Raw genomic sequence first — 18,372 nt, forward strand, 5'->3', positions numbered from 1 at the left:
AATTGCTGTGTGATGAGTGCTGATTCATTGGAGACCCACATCAGAAGGAAAGATACAACGCCCAGGCAGCGCTGGTCAGGGATGGCTAACGGCAGCTTGTTTGATCTTATCTATTTGGAAAATGTATTTTCTTGACAGCATTGTGTCATTTGGTTTTACTGTAGACAATGTCTTTGGTTTTGCATCTCCAGTGTTGTCCCAGCAACACATTATCAGTTATGTCAAATGTTTCACCCACAAGGGATTATTCCATATGAATGAGTAAACCATAAAAACATTGTAGCATACAAACAGGACATATCTATGTTCAACAAGTATTTCTGTAGCGTACAAATATCCGTGGACAGAGGACTTCCATTTGTCACAATTTGAAATATACTGCTATAGCCTGAATGAACGATGCTGTTCACCAAACCTGAATTTGATCTGCTATTCTAGCTTTTTTCCTGATTTCTGTTTTCTTTGTGTGTGGCACTATCGTTTGGAGAGTTTGTAGATACACCTCGGCACAAATATTAGTCCCTCAGGAACCTCAGGAAGTGTCTCCTTTAGTGTCCTTAGCAGCTGAATGATGTCATAAGTGTCCCTGGAGTGTCAGAAAGCTAACTGTAAATGTTTTCTAGTGAACACTTACCTTCTCACCATTAGTTTATGTCATGCTGGTAATACATCAGTGGGTGAAAATCTGCTGGATGCTGTCATTCTGTGACATAGCCATGTTTGTTTCAGGTTTCTAACTGCTACAAATTTATTGGATTTATAGTTTGCTAAAGAAATATGCTGAAATATTTTCTTGAATTCCATATTTATCATATTCCACAAATAGTATAAGAATATTTAAGGTTTAAGGTTAAGGTTTAGCCAAAGTACAAGATGGCTCAATACTTTATAGTTATATAAGACAACATAAGACTATATAGACAGTATCTGATAGATAGTTAGGCAGTATTATCTGTCAATGATGTAGATAACTAACCAAAGAAGCAGAACCACTTGGTCCTGAGAGGCTAGGCTAGTGTGGAGGGGGTGAGTGTTAGGTGTGAGCATTTGCTGTGTGGGGTGCCTTTCTGTTTGTGACCCTGCTCCCCTGACTGTCTCCCTCCCTCCCCCTTCCCCTGTCCCTTGTCCCCTGTCCCCCTCCCTCCCACCCATGTCCCTCTCAGAACCAGCCCGCCTCAGCGCTGGGGAGCACGCTCCTGCGTTGTGACAAACTGGACCAGGCGGAGATCAAGAGCCTGCTGATGTGCTTCCTGCACGTGCTCAAGAGCATGTCTGAGGGTACGCTCGCCACCCACACCACACCGCACCTTCTGTGTTAGCTACTGGCCAGCTACTGTTTTATGGAAAAGTACGGAAAGAGCCAATGGGTAGAGCTGTCTGAAAGAGTCTGAAAAATGTCTGAAAAGCACAGTCTGAAATTCTCAGTCATTTGAGAAAATAGTTGTCAGTAAACAAAAACCATAGAGAATTGCATTTTTTTTGGAAAGGTTATTAAATGTGTAATAATTCACTCTCCCTCTCTCTGACAGATGCTCTTTTCACATACTGGAACAAGGCCAGTTCTGCTGAGCTCATGGACTTTTTCATCCTCATAGAGTAAGTCTTAATTCTCACATACAATAACATTTTTATACAGACACCATCTGAAGACCCAACCATGGCTTTTGCACAATTGAAAGTATAATCCCAACAAACTAAATCACAATACTCCGAACGTTTTAATGTTTGTGGCTATTGGCATTTGTCCTGCGACTCCAATGGCTGTGTTGTTCTTTGCAGTGAACCCCACAGGCAAAATCAAAATGGCAGTTTGCCTAAAGGTCACACAGAGAGCCAAAATGCTTTGATCATAGCATATTAATTAAGGATTTTGCAGTACATCTCCAGTATGCTGGAGATTGTAACTAATGTAACTATTTACTGGAAGCAATATTGCAAGCAAACATTGCATGTACAGACTCAAATGCTTTGTTTCGTAGTGTGATTTTAAACAAAATAATACTTGTATTAGCAACAAATATTCTGGTTCACAAAATGAGCTGCGGAATAGCAAGTTGAATAACAGTAGTCTTCTAAATAATGGTCACCCACTGAAAAAAATCATTGAAAAATGCTCCATCATTAAGTAGTGCTGGATGACTTGACTTCACAGTTTATCTCTTCGTGAAGTTGTTCTTTCAGAAATGTATACCTTGTTACTTGTCTTGTGATTGTCATTGAAATTAGTGCATGAAATTAATTTAGCATGCTGTGGAAAAAGCTGCTAGCAATGGTTAATATAAATTTGAATTTATACCTCAGGGAGAGTGTATAGGTGTGTGCAAAATATACACCACCTTAACAGCCCTTGCAAGGCAGGCTTATAAATGGCAAGTACATCCTATTAAACCTTTCGCATATTTCTATTTTCAGAGTAGGAAACATTTTCCTGCAAATTTATTTTAATTTCAAATGAATACACCACTTAAATGAAAGACCCATTATCTTGTTGTTCTTTGTACAGGGTGTGTCTCCACCAGTTCAGATACATGGGGAAGCGATACTTTGCCAGGTAATGTGTTCGTTTTTATAAAAATATTGTATAGATTTACAATGTAAACAGGACCAGTACCAAACTAATATGACAATAACATATTTGTATACATGTTTAAATGCTTAATTTACTTAACTATTAACCTTTCATTTTAAATTTTACAAAATGAACATGCTCGTGTAAATAGTCTGTGTTTATGTGTATGCTGATTTCTGCCCTTGGAGGTCTATTGAAATGTGTTGTGATATGGCTGTATATTAGAGTAAAAATGACTCCTATTTTTGTCATTTTGTATGCAAAAGCAGTCTGTATGTTGAGGCTACTCCTCTGAATGTATTAATTCCTCAGACAATTAATGAAAGCTGTTGTGATAATGTTATTTGTACAGATCTTAATTGTACTGAAACATCCAACAAGGTTTAACTGTGTATTGTATATTAATTTATTATTTATTATTAACATTGTGTGGTTTGGGTTGTTGTCTTTTGGCTTGTGCAAAAGTGCTACTATTGCCCTGTTACATCCCCAGCTGAAATCCAGCACACACACGAACATACACACACTCATGCACCCACACACACACACACACACAAGCTCACTGTCCCGGGGTCACTGGCAGTGGTATACGGTCGGTTGCTGGCACTCAGTCTCTCTAACCCACTTTTCCTCTGTTTTTGCACTGAAATGCTGACAAGTTTGATATGTTATAAACCCGTGGCCCCTGCCCCCTCCTTGGGTAAGATAGCACCACACTGAAAAAATGTCTTTCTTAATCCCCAGAATTGTCTACCTTAAAACAAGAATACATGTGCAGTTTTTAAAGTGCTTTATAATCAAGGATTAAGTATGTCTCTCGTGGCCCCAATCTTCTAAAATTGTCTTCTTTTTAAAGAAGATAGGTGTGTCCATGGGTAAAACAAATCAAGAGAGTATCTTAGAAACATTTGCATGTCATTAAAAAAATATTATTTTAATGAAATGCAGAATAATAATTTACATTTGTATATGATTAATAATTTTGAAGGTAAATGGTTTTTTTTTAATTAAAAATGAAATAAGAAATACATTTTTCGGAGCGGGTGTCCCCATTCCTATACTGACAGCATGTTGCTGTTGCTTCTGCGTCATGAGTGGCTGTGTTGAAACCTTTGCGCTGTACATTGCCTGCCTCTGCATAGCTGGGTTTGAATGGTAGTGTAACCCTCCCATTGTCCTGTGATTTGCATGCACTTCTGCTGCTGCTCTCACCTCTTGCACTGTTGCTGGTCTGGTGTGTGGTACTTTCTGCATGTCAAACAAACATCCCTCAATGCATTGCCATTACACTGCATTACCATTGCATTACCTTAATGATCTTGAGCGTGCCGTGTCCTAGTTTAAACAAGACTAGAAAGAAAAGACACAGTAGAGGAGAGTGGAAAGGGGAGTCTGCCATTTTCTCGCCACGTCCACAGTTTAAACGTATTTCCTCAAAAACGCGCTTTCACCGTGTCCATGTTGAACAGCGTGTTCGTCTTTCATTTCCCACCGTTATGAAAGCAGTGGGATGTTTGGATACGCTCACACTAACTGCTTACTAACCCCTGGCACGGCGGAGAGTCGGCCTCGCCGCTAACCGTTGCTCTGTTTCCTGTTTCCTCGTCAGGAACCAGGAAGGGGCGGGACCTGTAGCGCATGATCGGCGGTCTCTGACTCTGCCCGTGTCCCGTAACAGGGCGGGAATGATGCATGCCCGCTTACAGCAGCTCAGCAGCCTGGATAACTCTTACACTTTTAACCACAGTAAGTGCGGGCCACTCCCACTCTACCACCCGCCCCTGTTCCTTTTGAGTCACTTTCCTTCATCCTCATCATCATCTTTCTGCTCGCGTCATTTGTGCTCAACCCCGCCCACACCGACCACCGTCTACCCAGCATCCTTTGCACAGCGCAACATATTTAAACAGGTTAACAAAGCAGAGAGGTAATCCTTTATGTATTCCCAGAAGGTAAGGAAGTTTAAAAATAACCATGACCCCCCTACAGTGGTGAGTGTAGTTTCTTCCTAGAATTGTATTTCTATTAAAACAGACTTTTCCGTTTTTGGGGAAAGGTCCGACACATCTCACGTAATGAAGTGACTCTCTTTGTGTTTTCAGTGTAAGAAAGATTTCAAGTGTTCTTGGAATTTCTGTAGACCATGGTAAGAATGTGCCAGGTTGCCAGACAAGTCAGCTTGCAAACCATCATAAACCGCTCTTCAGTGATGAATTCAGTCATATTTTAAGAGCATGCCATGTTAGCTGGGAATGTGCCTTTCCAGACTACTTCATCTCATCCCTCTGACTGCATTCCTTTCTCTGTCTGATTTTACTGCATCCCATTGCACTAAAACGTGAACTATGATTTACGTGCACTTGTGTTTCGGTTCAACTTGACCTCCGTTTTACTCCATGCTTTTGCCATGACGACTGGTCTTGCGTTTTTCCGCCATATCTGATTGGATACGTGAGTGTGTGTGTGTCTGTGTAAAGTGTTGACTGAAGGCCTACAGCGGTGCGGTGTGTTCTGTGCAGCGTACACACACTCGGACGCCGACGTGCTGAACCAGTCGCTGCTAGAAGGGAACATCGCCACCGAGGTGTGTCTGACCGTGCTGGACACGCTCAGCATCTTCATCACAGGATTCAGGGTATGCTGCCAGCCCCCGTGTGTGTGTTCTCTCTCTCCTCAACATGTTCAACAGCCCTGGCCTCTTTCGCAAAGAACTGTCTCTCACTGCTGAAGTTAATGTTAAATAACAATAAAAATCGAAAAACAAATTTAAAAAATCCAATAACAATCAAAAAAACAAATCAGAGGTACGATCCTTCATGTAGAGGCCTTTTTGTTAATCATTTCTTTCAGTGTGGAATTAGGGGGAGGGGATGTGAACTGTAATTAGGTTTGTGGTTCAAATCTTACATGCAGTGCTGTTATTGTGCTGGAGATTTGAGTGTTCATTTCGGGGGTAATGTCTCTCCAGAGTGCTGTGCAGTGAAGTATACTCTGTGGAAGTCTAAAAGCATCTGCTGTCTCCCCCAGAATCAGCTGTGTTCGGACCACGGGCACAACCCCCTGATGAAGAAGGTGTTTGAGGTCCACCTCTGCTTCCTGCAGATAAACCAGTCAGAGACCGCGCTCAAGCAGGTCTTCACATCTCTGCGCACCTTCATCTACAAGGTATGACTACAAATGAATCACAGTTTATCAGCTGATGCCATGTCTGTCATACTTTCCCTGGGGACTGTTGATTAAAACATCCTGCTGTTGATTAAAACATCCCACTGTTGATTGAAACATCCCACTGATTACAAGAGGAACTGAATACCACTATGCAACCCAAACATTTTGTTTGATGGAAGCTCAGGCATTGTGCCTTATAAGGGACTTTTATTTGCTTTGTATTTGCCATGTCCAACTGAGCTGTACCTGATATCCTTTATCTGCAAAAAGGACATGAGGGAAACTCCACTTGCATATGCCTATTCACTATTAATGAAGGTTGACTATTATCCCCTTAACCTGGCTGAAACATCTCTCTCTCTTTTGCTTGCTCTCCCCTCCCTCTCTCTCTCTCTCTCTCTCTATCAGTTCCCCTGCACATTTTTCGAGGGTCGTGCAGACATGTGCGCCTCCTTCTGCTACGAAATCCTTAAGTGCTGTAACTCCAAGCTGAGCTCCATCCGCAACGACGCCGCCCACCTGCTCTACTTCCTCATGAAGAGCAACTTCGACTACACGGGGCGCAAGTCCTTCGTCCGCACGCACCTGCAGGTGAGGGGAGCGCGCGTCGCTGAGCCGCCGCTGGGGCTGGAGTCCCGGGCTCTGACGTGCTCACGCCTGCATGTTCCATAGCTAGCATGTGCAGTAATACAGCATATCTATCTGTCTTTCCCCAGGTGGTGATAGCGGTCAGCCAGCTGATAGCGGATGTCATCGGAATCGGAGGAACCCGCTTCCAGCAGTCTCTCTCCATCATCAACAACTGTGCCAACAGCGACAAGACCATCAAGGTCAGTGGCCATTGGGCAGAGCCCCTAGTTCTTACAAGGGCCAGAGTGTGTCACAATAGATATTATGACCCCAGAAGCATCTGTGAGGTCAGACATGTGCCTCTACATGCAGTGTGGCAGCCTGAACCTCGGTCTCCTTTGAACCGCAGAACACGGCGTTCCCCTCGGACGTGAAGGACCTGACCAAGCGCATCCGCACGGTGCTGATGGCCACGGCGCAGATGAAGGAGCACGAGCGGGACCCCGAGATGCTGGTGGACCTGCAGTACAGCCTGGCCAAGTCCTACGCCAGCACCCCCGAGCTGCGCAAGACCTGGCTGGACAGCATGGCCCGCATCCACGTCAAGAACGGCGACCTGTCTGAGGTGGGCCGGGGGGCCAGGCAGGCAGGGGGGCAGGGCGGGAGGAGGCCCCAGGTCAGCTGTGGAGGCAGGTTCACGAGCAAGGAAAGAGGAAGGGGATAGGGATGTGGGCTCCAAAGACAGACAGCATTTGAGACCATTACAATGGATGTATAATAATATATCTTTCATAGCGGATTCATAGTCCTTATGTATTAGAGTAGAATCATCAATTCACTGTCTAATCTGAGCGTCTTTACTGTCCGCAGGCAGCAATGTGCTACGTGCATGTGGCCGCACTGGTGGCTGAATACCTGCGAAGAAAAGGTACTTTTGGGCAATGAGCTCTTGTGCTTATTGAAATTTGTTTACTTTACCATATTTTCGGTAAAACATGTAACTGAGGTGTTTTAGCTCACTGTAGATAATTCATCATTTCCTCTTTGTTCCTGTGTCTCAGGCATGTTCAAGCAAGGCTGCTCAGCCTTCCGTGTGGTCACGCCCAACATCGATGAGGAGGTGTCCATGATGGAGGACGTAGGCATGCAGGATGTGCATTTTAATGAGGTGAGAGGATTGTGTTGCTGTGTCACTGTGTCAGTCCTGCTGAGCACCGACCCTGAGTCAGTGCTGCAGTACAGTCCTGATTAGCATGATACGAGTCTGAGTCTGAGGTTAGTGTTAGTGCACATTAATGGGTGTGGTGGAACACACGTTGTGATTGGGACCTGCTGCATTATTACATTTTTAATGGCTCAAGGTTCTTTTGAGCTTATTGCCTTATTTGCCTTGTCCTACAAAATCTTATGAAACAGAACCTGCGGGTGTTCTTAGATATCCTGACATGTTGTAACCTAAATACGCTTTTTCTAAAAATTGCATTTAAAATGCAATGTGTGTAGTATATTCAGTAGTCGCTGTCTGCTATGCTATAGCGTTCTATAAAGTGAGAGACAGTCAGGTAACTTGCCGTTGAGGGCTACTGGTGTTCTCTGCAGGACGTACTGATGGAGTTGCTGGAGGAGTGTGCGGACGGACTGTGGAAGGCCGAGCGCTACGAGCTCATCTCTGACATCTACAAGTTGATCATACCCATCTACGAGAAGCGCCGAGACTTTGAGGTACCCCACTAAAAAAATGATACATGCTGTAGTTTGTGGTAATACTCAAGAGCAGGAATGCTATAATTTTTGCCTGCCCTGACTGTGACTCCATTCTGAGCAGGTAAAGGTTGTTCAGACACCAGAATGTAGTAATACTTCAGTGGAATAGACAGTACTGACTCCATTTTGGTTCTTCCCTGTTCAGAAACTGGCCCACCTATATGACACACTGCATCGTGCCTACAGCAAAGTGACTGAGGTCATGCACACAGGAAAGAGGATGCTGGGAACCTACTTCAGAGTGGCATTCTTTGGCCAGGTAGGTGCTTGGAGAGGGTATAGCAATACAGGCAGAGAGCATCCAGTCCAACTTTTAATCAGACAGAACATCTTGACTTAACCTTTGACCTCTGTTGACCTGAATTTCACCTGTCTTCCTTAGTGTTCTACAGGTTTAAAAAATTAGTCTTAAAGGATAATTATATCAGGAAATAACAACTTTTTTGTATTTTTTTCATATAAGCTCAAACAGGCTAATTGTTAATATGTTTTCCAGAGAAGACAATCCTACCACTTGCAATTTTGCTTATTGTTTTGTTAATTCAGCGCTTAAGCATGACTGCAGGAGTAATCATTTGTATAATTAAAGCATGAACCTGTAACCAGCCTCCCCGTTATACATTTTAATCTAATCTTTCTGATTTTCTTTTCTTCCTTAAAGGCAGCGGTAAGTTGCGCAATAGGCTCTGCAAGCTTTTCTCAGCAGCATAAAGCTTTCAGTGTGCTGTGCTTCTGTGCTTTTTACAAAACATAGTGCTTGCTTTCAGCTACAGTTTACAGCTTTCCTTCTCAGTGTTAGTGATTTATTGATGCGGCTTGTTACTTCCCAACCGTAAAGCAAGTACTGGAGCTGAAAACAACATTTGGGCTCGCCTGCCGCCACCATTAAAGCTCCACCTGTTCGCCTTCATGTCTATATTTCTCTCTCACTCTCATTTGCGCTGGGGTTATTTTAGCCGTTTTTGTCCTTAGTTGCTTCTATTGCTGCTTTATTTTGAAAGTAGCTTAAAAACTTTGCAAGCGTGCGTCTTTGTAGACCCTTTGGCTTCCGTGGTTGCTTTTTGTTAGCTTTATGGTGTTTGGGAATGAAAATAAGGAATAACTGTCCTTTTGTTTTACAACCCCATAGCAGTACCAGTTTACTGACTCTGAGACAGAGGTAAATAAACAATGCAAGCACATGGAGTGGGCTGCATTAGAGCTTATGGTTTTGAATGTGCCCTTGTCAGTGTAGTCAGTGATATATCTTCACTCACATCACCTTCACCTACTGTAGCTCATCCATTTCAGCATTATAGTGTTTTGGTGTTTTGGCTCGCGGTGGCCATTTTAGCTAAGGCTGACATAGAAAGGGCACTCTTTCACTACGATGAGTGTACCCACGTATTCTTTCCTGACATGTTGAAACAAAAGTTTCTCAGCTTATTTTTAAGCAAATGTAAAATGTTTGCTGAGAAAAATACAGTATTACGTATAAATCCATTGTTTCAGACATGCTCGAAATGGATTGTACAAAAATCCTTCAACTGCAAAACAATCAAGCTGTAATCTCTGTTAATCTTTGTAATTTAGTGATGTTTAACATTTTGGTGTGGAAAGGGTTAGCCTTTTTTTTCCATTTCATGTTCATTGTTGTTGGAGACTTAACGTGCATGAAATCTTATTGAATTGTTGATTTCGTTGTTGGAAAACCACCTTTCCAACCTATAGTTAGAGAAAATTCTCACAAGGCAATTTTCAATCATGCAATAAATTTGACATAATTCTGAGTGCAAATGCAGACTAAAGATACTTGCCTATTATTTTTTTATAGAGCTTCTTCTAGCGGGGAAGTTTGTTAAATGGCACTAACTAACCATGTTAGATTTTGGTTACCCCACTATTGAGTTATTTCAGTGTCCATGGGCACACTTTGCCATATATACAAATCTGAAATGAAACAGACCATTAGCTTTTAAGATATGAACGGAAGATGGATGCATAAGAACAACTTCACCTAACATGCTAGACATGGGATTGGTCACAGATGATGGGTGATTTAACCTGTTGAGTGTAAACATTGGCTTAAATAAAGGGACAAATTTATCAGTTTGATCGAAAGAACACTTTTACCTATATCTACTCTCCTTTGGTTTTATCTTTGAATCTTTGGAGTTGATTGACTCTTTGAGTGTCTTTGCGAGCTGAGTCTGTCAATCCTCCTATCATAACTTTCTGTACAGTGAGCATGAGTCACTGGTATGTTTTTAGATGTGGTTACTCACATTTTTGGTTCCCTGCTTGTCCTCATCCAGTTGAGAAAAGAGAATCTCCTTTCTGTTCACACATACCCACCCATCCACACACACATGCACGCACACACACACACACACACACACACACACACAGTGATACAGCTCCCGCTATGAGACAAAAGCTCTTAAGAGTGGCGAGGAGCAAAGTAGAGCATGTCACAAGATGTCAGTGTTCTGCAACCTCATCCGTCACCTTTCCCCCTCTTTTTTAGGCCGCACATGATTATTTTAGTCTCCATATTTATTTACATTTAGAAGTTGTTTCATACATATAAATGAGTTATTGCTCAACAAACATGCAATTTGTAATACGCACTTCAGATGGACCATAGAAAAATGCACCTTAAAGCTTGTATTTCTGGCCTGGCAGGGTTTCTTTGAGGATGAAGATGGGAAAGAGTATATCTACAAAGAGCCCAAATTCACACCCCTGTCCGAGATTTCCCAACGGCTGCTCAAACTGTACTCTGACAAGTTTGGCCCAGAGAATGTGAAGATGATCCAAGACTCTGGGAAGGTGAGAGTGATTGTGTGCCTCTGACCTCATCCTGGAGAGCCCCAGCCCAGCAGTGCTCTTCTACACTGCTGCTTCTCCAAATGTTCTGAGTCTAATGTGCACACTAAATCCCAGGATGCAGAGAGTTGTGTATAATAATGTTGCAAATGCCTGGTTGCCTGTAATTATAGCTAGTGCAGCTACAACAGGTGATATAAATGTCTTTAAATAGGGATGAATGTTGTGGCATGCTTGATGGGACATTCAGTCACATGGTTCATGAGCAGTTGTGCAGAAGGTAATGTCAGGATGGAACTATAAGGGAAAGACAAAGGGCAGTGGTGGGTGAAAGTGCAAAGACCAGAGATGAGGTCTTCAGGAATTAATTCCAACTGCAAGACAGAACCACAGAGCAGTTTACTGCAAATTTTTTCACGGTGCAAAAAAGTAGCCAGTTTCCTCTAAGTTAGGTGGTGGCCTAACACCTTATCTGAACAAGGGTTTGATTCTAAGTGTGTCATTGTGGGGTTATTGTTCTTGCTTAGTAAGTTACTTTACATTGGAGTGTGTGCTAAACCAGTGTAATGCTTACTCGTGCAGCAATTATTTACACCAAAAATATCCATGCAGATAAACCCAAAGGATCTGGACTCCAAATATGCCTACATCCAAGTGACACACGTGGTCCCGTTCCTGGAGGAGAGGGAGCTGGCGGACAGGAAGACGGACTTTGAGAAGAGCCACAACATCCGGCGCTTTGTGTTCGAGATGCCCTTCACCGTCTCCGGCAAAAAGCAGGGCGGGGTGGAGGAGCAGTGCAAACGGAGGACCATCCTGACCAGTAGGTGACCCTGCAAACAGGGGCCCTGTACTCCTTATATACTCCTATGTCTCACAAAATCAGCGTAGTCATCCACACAGGGGCATGGGACTTACAATAGGGAACATATGTAAAGTTAAAATACTCTGTAATAAGTACATATGTTTTTCACTAGAAGGTCCCCAGGTTTCTGGTTTCACATGCTAGTTTTGAACCTTGTCAGGTCTACAAAAGTATACAGCTGGGTTCTTACAAGGCTAGATTTATTGTTATGTGATCTGAAAGATTCCAAAGCACTGCTCTCTTCTTCATTACCTGATAACACTTGCAGGGACAAGGGATGATACAGTTTATGTTTCTGTTGTTGTCGCAAGACCATTTGAATCAACTTTCTGTGGAAACACCTAGAGCTTCCAGATTTTCTATATTTTCTATATTTCTATATTCTTATGTGGGTTTACATAGGAAATAATGTGGAAGATCCGTCAGATCTATCAGATAATGAAATAAAATCAGAGTGACTGAGATGTCCAGTGAGATTCTAGATTCTGCCTCGTCTCCCTTCCAGCCACGCACTGCTTCCCCTACGTGAAGAAGCGCATCGCCGTCATGTACCAGCACCACACTGACCTGAACCCCATCGAAGTGGCCATCGACGAGATGAGCAAGAAGGTGGCGGAGCTGCGGCAGCTCTGCTCCGCCAGCGAGGTGGACATGATCCGCCTGCAGCTCAAACTGCAGGGCAGCATCAGCGTGCAGGTACCCTGGCGTGCCACCACACAGACCCGCCACACACAAGCACATACGAGCACCGCAGCTTAACTGCTGGGCCAAGCGTCATAGCTGGAGTTTCACAGCCAGTACCTATCTTCATAAGGTTCTAATTAAAAGGTAGTGCTCATTGGATAACAGTGCTGAACTGCATCCAGACCTAGACGGGTGTGTTTTCAGGACGCATAAAAGTGACTTGAGTACGCACAGTGTACAGGGCACTCAGTGATTGAACTCAACCCTGTGACTGGACTCTCACCCTCTCCGCTCCAGGTAAATGCTGGCCCGCTTGCTTATGCCAGGGCTTTCCTGGACGATGCCAACGCCAAGAAGTACGCCGACAACAAGGTCAAACAGCTGAAGGAGGTCTTCAGGTGAGCTTTGGGTGCCGCACACACAAAAGCACCTTCCAGTGGCTTTTGTGGAGCGTACAGTATTGCTGAAGTAACATGCCTTTTATCATTCTCAGGCAATTTGTGGAAGCCTCTGGCCAAGGTTTGAGCATCAACGAGAGGCTGATTAAAGAGGACCAGCAGGAGTACCACGACGAGATGAAGGCCAACTACAGGGACCTGGCCAGAGAGCTCTCTTCCATTATGCACGAGCCGGTAAGGCAGAATTTCCCCCTTCACCAAGTAGGAGCATATTGTTTCCTATTTGAACAGTTCTTTACTGTTCTTTACATACGCAATGCATATATTTTGGGAATTGTGTTCCAATGTTCATTGTTAAATAGATGCATTTATTTGAGCAGACATATAGTATCATGAAAGGACAAAGCAAACAAGCAGTCTGTAGTATATTAATAACAATAATAATAATATGTAAATAATAATAATAATATGTAAATAATAATATGTAAATAATAATATGTAAATAATAATAATAATAATAAAAATAAAATGATGGTAGTGCTAATCCAGCTTTCAGAGTTGTTCTTTTTTAATAACCCTTTTTTCTTTTTCTGTATGCTGCCATGAGCAGATTGGATGGTAATGTGATTTTGAGATCTTTTGTATTTATCATATTAAATGGGAGACATCTGAGAGAAGCCATACCTTACTCATTGATCTCACCCCTTTCTGTTCCATCTTCAGATTATCCCAGTGGAGGATGGCATGAAGAGCACGTTGCCAGACTCCCTGCACATTTTCAACGCCATCAGTGGCACGCCCACTGGCACCACCATCCAGGGCATCCCTAGCTCCTCCTCAGTGGTGTGAGGCGACCACTTCCCACCCCACCCCCCTCCCCCACAGAGAGAGGCTGGTGGGACACTCACCCCCCACCCACAAACACAAACTTTCCCCTTTCTTCTGCACCCTCAGGTCACCTGCTGCTGATTTCAGTAGTCTGCTAGTTTTGGAGGAAACCCTGGACACAAGGAGGCGATGTGATTGGTCAGACCACAATGCTGGTCTGTGTTTTATCTGTCCAATGCCAGTATACAGAGAACTCCCTACGTGCTGGATGTGCACAGTGATGATGTTCACCCAGGAAGAGCCAGAGGTGAAGGGGCAGCAAACAGAACAAAAGCAAGGCGATTTTTAAATGCTGACTGTTGTGATCCATACCTTCTCCATCTCAGAATGTATCTGTATGGGTTTTTTATGTAGTGTTTCCTGTGGAGACGCCCTTATGGGGATTCTTATGGAAAAAGATCCCTTTTTACTTTTAATTTAGTCACCTGGATCAATCTGGTAGATATTCGTTTTATGTTTGTTTTTATTTACAGCTTATGAACGGTCAATTATTTTGTGTACAGTATTCTAGTGTATGATAAATGTCTGTTCTGGACACAAATAGCCCTTCTTGAGGGTGTCAATGAATGATGTTTGTTGCAGACATTGCATTGGCACTCTGCACATGAAGGCTTGTTATATTCCTACACAAATGCATCTTATTTTTAAAAAGATTCTCCCATAAAAGCTTATGTCTTGTGCTCTGAATATGTCCGCGTCTTACACGGAGCATGAGACTGTTTAAAGAAAACATCTAAAGCAATTGCACACATGTAGTCCCCAGGTTTTATCCCTGTACATAAGAAAGGAGTGCAATATGTAGTCTTTTATTCGAGGTGTGTTGCTGTATTCGGTTCATACACTGTACAGATGACATTCATCCTTCTTGCCAAAGCAATGGGGTATGGAACCAGTAACAGTGCGTTGTGTGGAAGAGGCGGTTGTAATATGAAGCTTTTACCATTTTGATGTTTAATTTTTATTGAGATCATTTTATAAATGGGAAGTAAAGGGTTTTAAATTTTTATTTAATATAAAGTCGCTGTTCTGTATTTAAATGTAAATCTTCCCTAATGCTTATCTTTTAATTAAAATTTGCTCATTTCTCAGCACACTTCTGCTTTGCAAGTTCTTATTTACTTGTTTATTTTTAGTTTTTTTTATGCTGTAATTTTTACAGAACTGTCACAAAGATGCTTCAGAGAGTAATAAATGGAAAATTGTTCAGAACTTAACAGCTGTGAAAATATGGCTTCTGTGATACAAAAGGAGATTAATTTTGGTCAGTTCTTTTTTCTTAAAACAATGTTTTTCAAAACATATCAATAAACTCTTATAAGGCACCAATACATTTGCAATAAATTGGATGTATACATTTTCAATATCATACATTGAAACTACTGTATGTAATGTTAAGCATTGAGTAAATACACAATCTTTCACTGTATATAGAGCGCTTGATCTGAATGTATATACATAAGCAATGGATAAATAATACTTTATGGTTAATGCCTGCTCTCTCTGCATACGAGTTTGAAATCACATTCTGTATTTATTTTTAAAATGACAAGTCAAATAATAATAATTCATATCTTAGCCCAGTTCCCTAACCACTGCTGCCCAAGAATGCTATACTACCAGATTTTTTAATTATCTGTATCTTAGCATAAAGTTTCCAAGTAATTATATATATATATATACACACAGTATTGGCATAAATTATGGAAACACCCCATTTATAAACACTGTGTGATGAGTAATGCTGTATTTTGCAGCTGTTTATCTTTCTGCCATCATAAATGTAATATGTAATAAATGTTATATCAACATAAAATTAAATTGAAGAACAAAATAGTATTTGTGTTAAGCAATAATCATTGCACCTTTCTGTATATAGTTCATATATAATATATTTGTTCATATCTACATAATTGAGCTTAATTTTTTTTTAATCAAGTCAAAGTACTGTACTGCAGTCAATGGCCAAAAGATGGTGCTGTCTAATTATAAGCATCATTCTGATGTAAGATACATATATCAATTGGAATTTTTTGGGTATATTTTTTGGAGAAGCTACCTCTTTTGTGTAATTTCAGAATAACCAAGTATTATCAAAGAATCTTGGGAAACAAAAAATAATTAAAAATACTAGAATATTTCTGAAGTAATTGCTCATGAGCAATATTTGCTCTGAAGCTTGAATGTTCATTATTAGATAGTTAATCATTTTAGAAAATGCAAGTATCTGTCAGAAGTGCCTGTTAGGATTCTCTACACCTCCTGTGTATAAATATACCTCTTCAAGATACTCGGTCGGATTATAGTCTCCCAGAGCAAACCAGAGAAGCCATGTTTTGTAAGCGTTGTCTATAGGTGGAAAGGAGGTAACATCCTGTCTTTGAAACCTCACCTTGCCCACACTACAGAACAAAAGTAATTCAGGATAGGCCTACCCCAGCACCTTAGAACATTTGCACAGAAATAGGAGTTTACAAATACATGGACAGTAAAACGAGTGTTCACATAGACCTAGCAAATGTGCCAGTGATGCTAAGATGGGTTTTCCATTATAAACCGTTTTGGTGCTTGTTTGCGCATTTCTAATGTGTTTCAGCTGAGAGGTAAAGGTAACACAGAGCTATTTGTTGGGTATCAGCTGATTTTGCATGTTATCGGCACTTGACTCTGGTATTTTGTGAGAGTTTAGGACTGTGCTCAATTTTATGACACATTACTTTGAGCTCTGGCTGTGCCTTTTTATCTTAAAATGTATCTTAAAATGCCACATTAGAGCGATTCAGTGAACAGCCATGTGGAAATAGCCATCTTTTTCTGTATATATCTATATCTCAACAATAAAAACATATTTGCAACATGCACCAATGCCAAGTTACTTATGCATATGAAGCACTGTCAAGAGGTCATTAATGTACTTGCTAAATCTAGACCTGCCGTTAAATGTATTCATATCGATATGAGGCCAAGTTACAATAGACAATATTTGCTGTCTAAGCTGACAGAAATTACACAAGCTTTGTTCCAAAGCAATGCTACCCAATGTTTTCAAAATTATTTAATGTAACTATAAAATTAAGTTTTAATGAATGACTTATAGACAGTGCTTTGTACACACAAATAACTTTTATTTGTCTAAATTTTGGTATGTTGAAAATGTGTTTTTGTGATACAGTGCATTTCCAAAACTATGTGGACACCCCAGCCACACCCATTGTTAACAGGTGCATAGAACCAAGCATACAGCCATGCAATCTCCATAGACAAACATTGGCAGTAGAATGGGACGTGCTGAAGAGCTCAGTGACTTCCAAAGTGGCACTGTCATAGGATTCCACCTTTCCATCAAGTAAATTTGTCAAATGTATGTCCTGCTAGAGCTGCCCCGGTCAAGTGTAAGCGCTGCTACTGTGAAGTGGGAATGTATAGGAGCAGTCATGAAGCAGTAGGCTACACAAGCTCACAGAACGGGTCCGCCAAGTGTTGAAGAGTGTAGTGCATAAAAAATCATCTGTCCTCGATTGCAACACTCACTGTAAACTACCTCTGGAAACAACGTCAGCACAAGAACTGTTCATCAAGAGCTTCATGAAATGGGTTTCCATGGCCAAGCAGCCGTACACAAGCATAAGATCACCATGCGCTATGCCAAACTTTGGCTGGAGCATTGGACTCTGGAGCAGTGGAAAACATCAATAAATCTATATGGCTTCCCCTTTATGACTTTTTCTAAACATTTGTATTGACCATTATGCTATAATTTGAATATCAACATTGCATAAGGAAATAAAGTTATAAACCCTTACTTAAATGGCCATGAACAGTCAAATGGACCATCATTTATCTTGCCACTGTGCTTGAGCATCTTTATCGCTGCGTGTAACGCTTTTGCAAAAGGATTCCAGTAGTACCCAGCTGCAGGCCTGCAGAACAAGCCTGTGGCTGGGCGAAGCCTGCAATAGTAGTCTGAAGTTTTAGGGCCCACCTTGTAGTCATGTAGCTGTCTGATTCATGAATAGAGGGCAAAGAGGTGTGTTTTAAGTCTTGATTTAAACACAAAGATGAACAGCACGGACCTGATGTTGAGAGGTAAGTGTGGAGCAAAAGCAGCAAAAGCATGATTGCCCTTGAGCTTTAGCCAGGACCATGGAGCAGCCAGAAGCAGTTGGTTGGATGACCACAGTGGCCTAGGAGTGGTGTATGGACAGAGCAGGTCAGTAATATAAAAGGGAGCCAGCCAGTTCAGAGCTTTAAAAATGTTTACATGAGGTCAGAAGGTACATAAGTTAATGTTCTTAAGGGCTGAGAATCTGTGGTTATTGTGGTTATTTATGTAGGAAACCCTGAAAAATGCCAAACTCTCTGTGCTGTATAGGTATATAGGGCATGCCCCACCAAACCATAACTTGGCAGACAGGCATACCTTTATACAAATTATAGAGTTGTTGGGCCAATCATCATACATTTGTGGACATTATATGCCTACAGTAGGTGCTACTTTTAATATGCTATATTTAGTAGTGTTCAGAATGCCTTAATGGCATGATATTGCATGCTGAAGTAAAGACCCGGTCGTCCTCCATAAACTGGCACCGAGTAAATAGACGGGCGGTGCATAGTCCTGCGCCCCCTGCAGTTTTAGAAGTGCCATTAAGCGTTCGGAT

At 41.8% G+C, this 18,372-nt stretch overlaps 1 protein-coding gene across 9 annotated transcripts in view; it reads left to right on the top strand.

The window, feature by feature from the left end:
* Positions 1-14,928, top strand: part of LOC135251024 (dedicator of cytokinesis protein 9-like) — a 105,712-nt gene extending 90,784 nt beyond the window's left edge. For 5 of the 9 annotated variants that reach the window (XM_064327974.1, XM_064327969.1, XM_064327970.1 and 2 more), the window contains exons 35-53: positions 1,164-1,278; positions 1,530-1,596; positions 2,504-2,551; positions 4,179-4,315; positions 5,089-5,204; positions 5,597-5,734; positions 6,146-6,328; positions 6,454-6,567; positions 6,717-6,932; positions 7,178-7,235; positions 7,369-7,475; positions 7,907-8,029; positions 8,217-8,330; positions 10,736-10,882; positions 11,492-11,702; positions 12,250-12,440; positions 12,726-12,826; positions 12,922-13,060; positions 13,550-14,928. In XM_064327974.1, coding sequence (XP_064184044.1) covers positions 1,164-1,278; positions 1,530-1,596; positions 2,504-2,551; positions 4,179-4,315; positions 5,089-5,204; positions 5,597-5,734; positions 6,146-6,328; positions 6,454-6,567; positions 6,717-6,932; positions 7,178-7,235; positions 7,369-7,475; positions 7,907-8,029; positions 8,217-8,330; positions 10,736-10,882; positions 11,492-11,702; positions 12,250-12,440; positions 12,726-12,826; positions 12,922-13,060; positions 13,550-13,675 — 2,451 coding nt within the window. In that variant the 3' untranslated portion in view covers positions 13,676-14,928. Of the gene's footprint in view, positions 1-1,163; positions 1,279-1,529; positions 1,597-2,503; positions 2,552-4,178; positions 4,316-4,671; positions 4,716-5,088; positions 5,205-5,596; positions 5,735-6,145; positions 6,329-6,453; positions 6,568-6,716; positions 6,933-7,177; positions 7,236-7,368; positions 7,476-7,906; positions 8,030-8,216; positions 8,331-8,732; positions 9,231-10,735; positions 10,883-11,491; positions 11,703-12,249; positions 12,441-12,725; positions 12,827-12,921; positions 13,061-13,549 lie in introns of those variants that run through there. The other 4 variants (XM_064327977.1, XM_064327973.1, XM_064327972.1 and 1 more) reach the window with 3 other exon arrangements.
* Positions 14,929-18,372: the final 3,444 nt, after the last annotated feature.

Source organism: Anguilla rostrata, chromosome 3, assembly GCF_018555375.3.
Source record: "Anguilla rostrata isolate EN2019 chromosome 3, ASM1855537v3, whole genome shotgun sequence".
In the NCBI taxonomy this organism is placed as follows: Eukaryota; Metazoa; Chordata; class Actinopteri; order Anguilliformes; family Anguillidae; genus Anguilla; species Anguilla rostrata.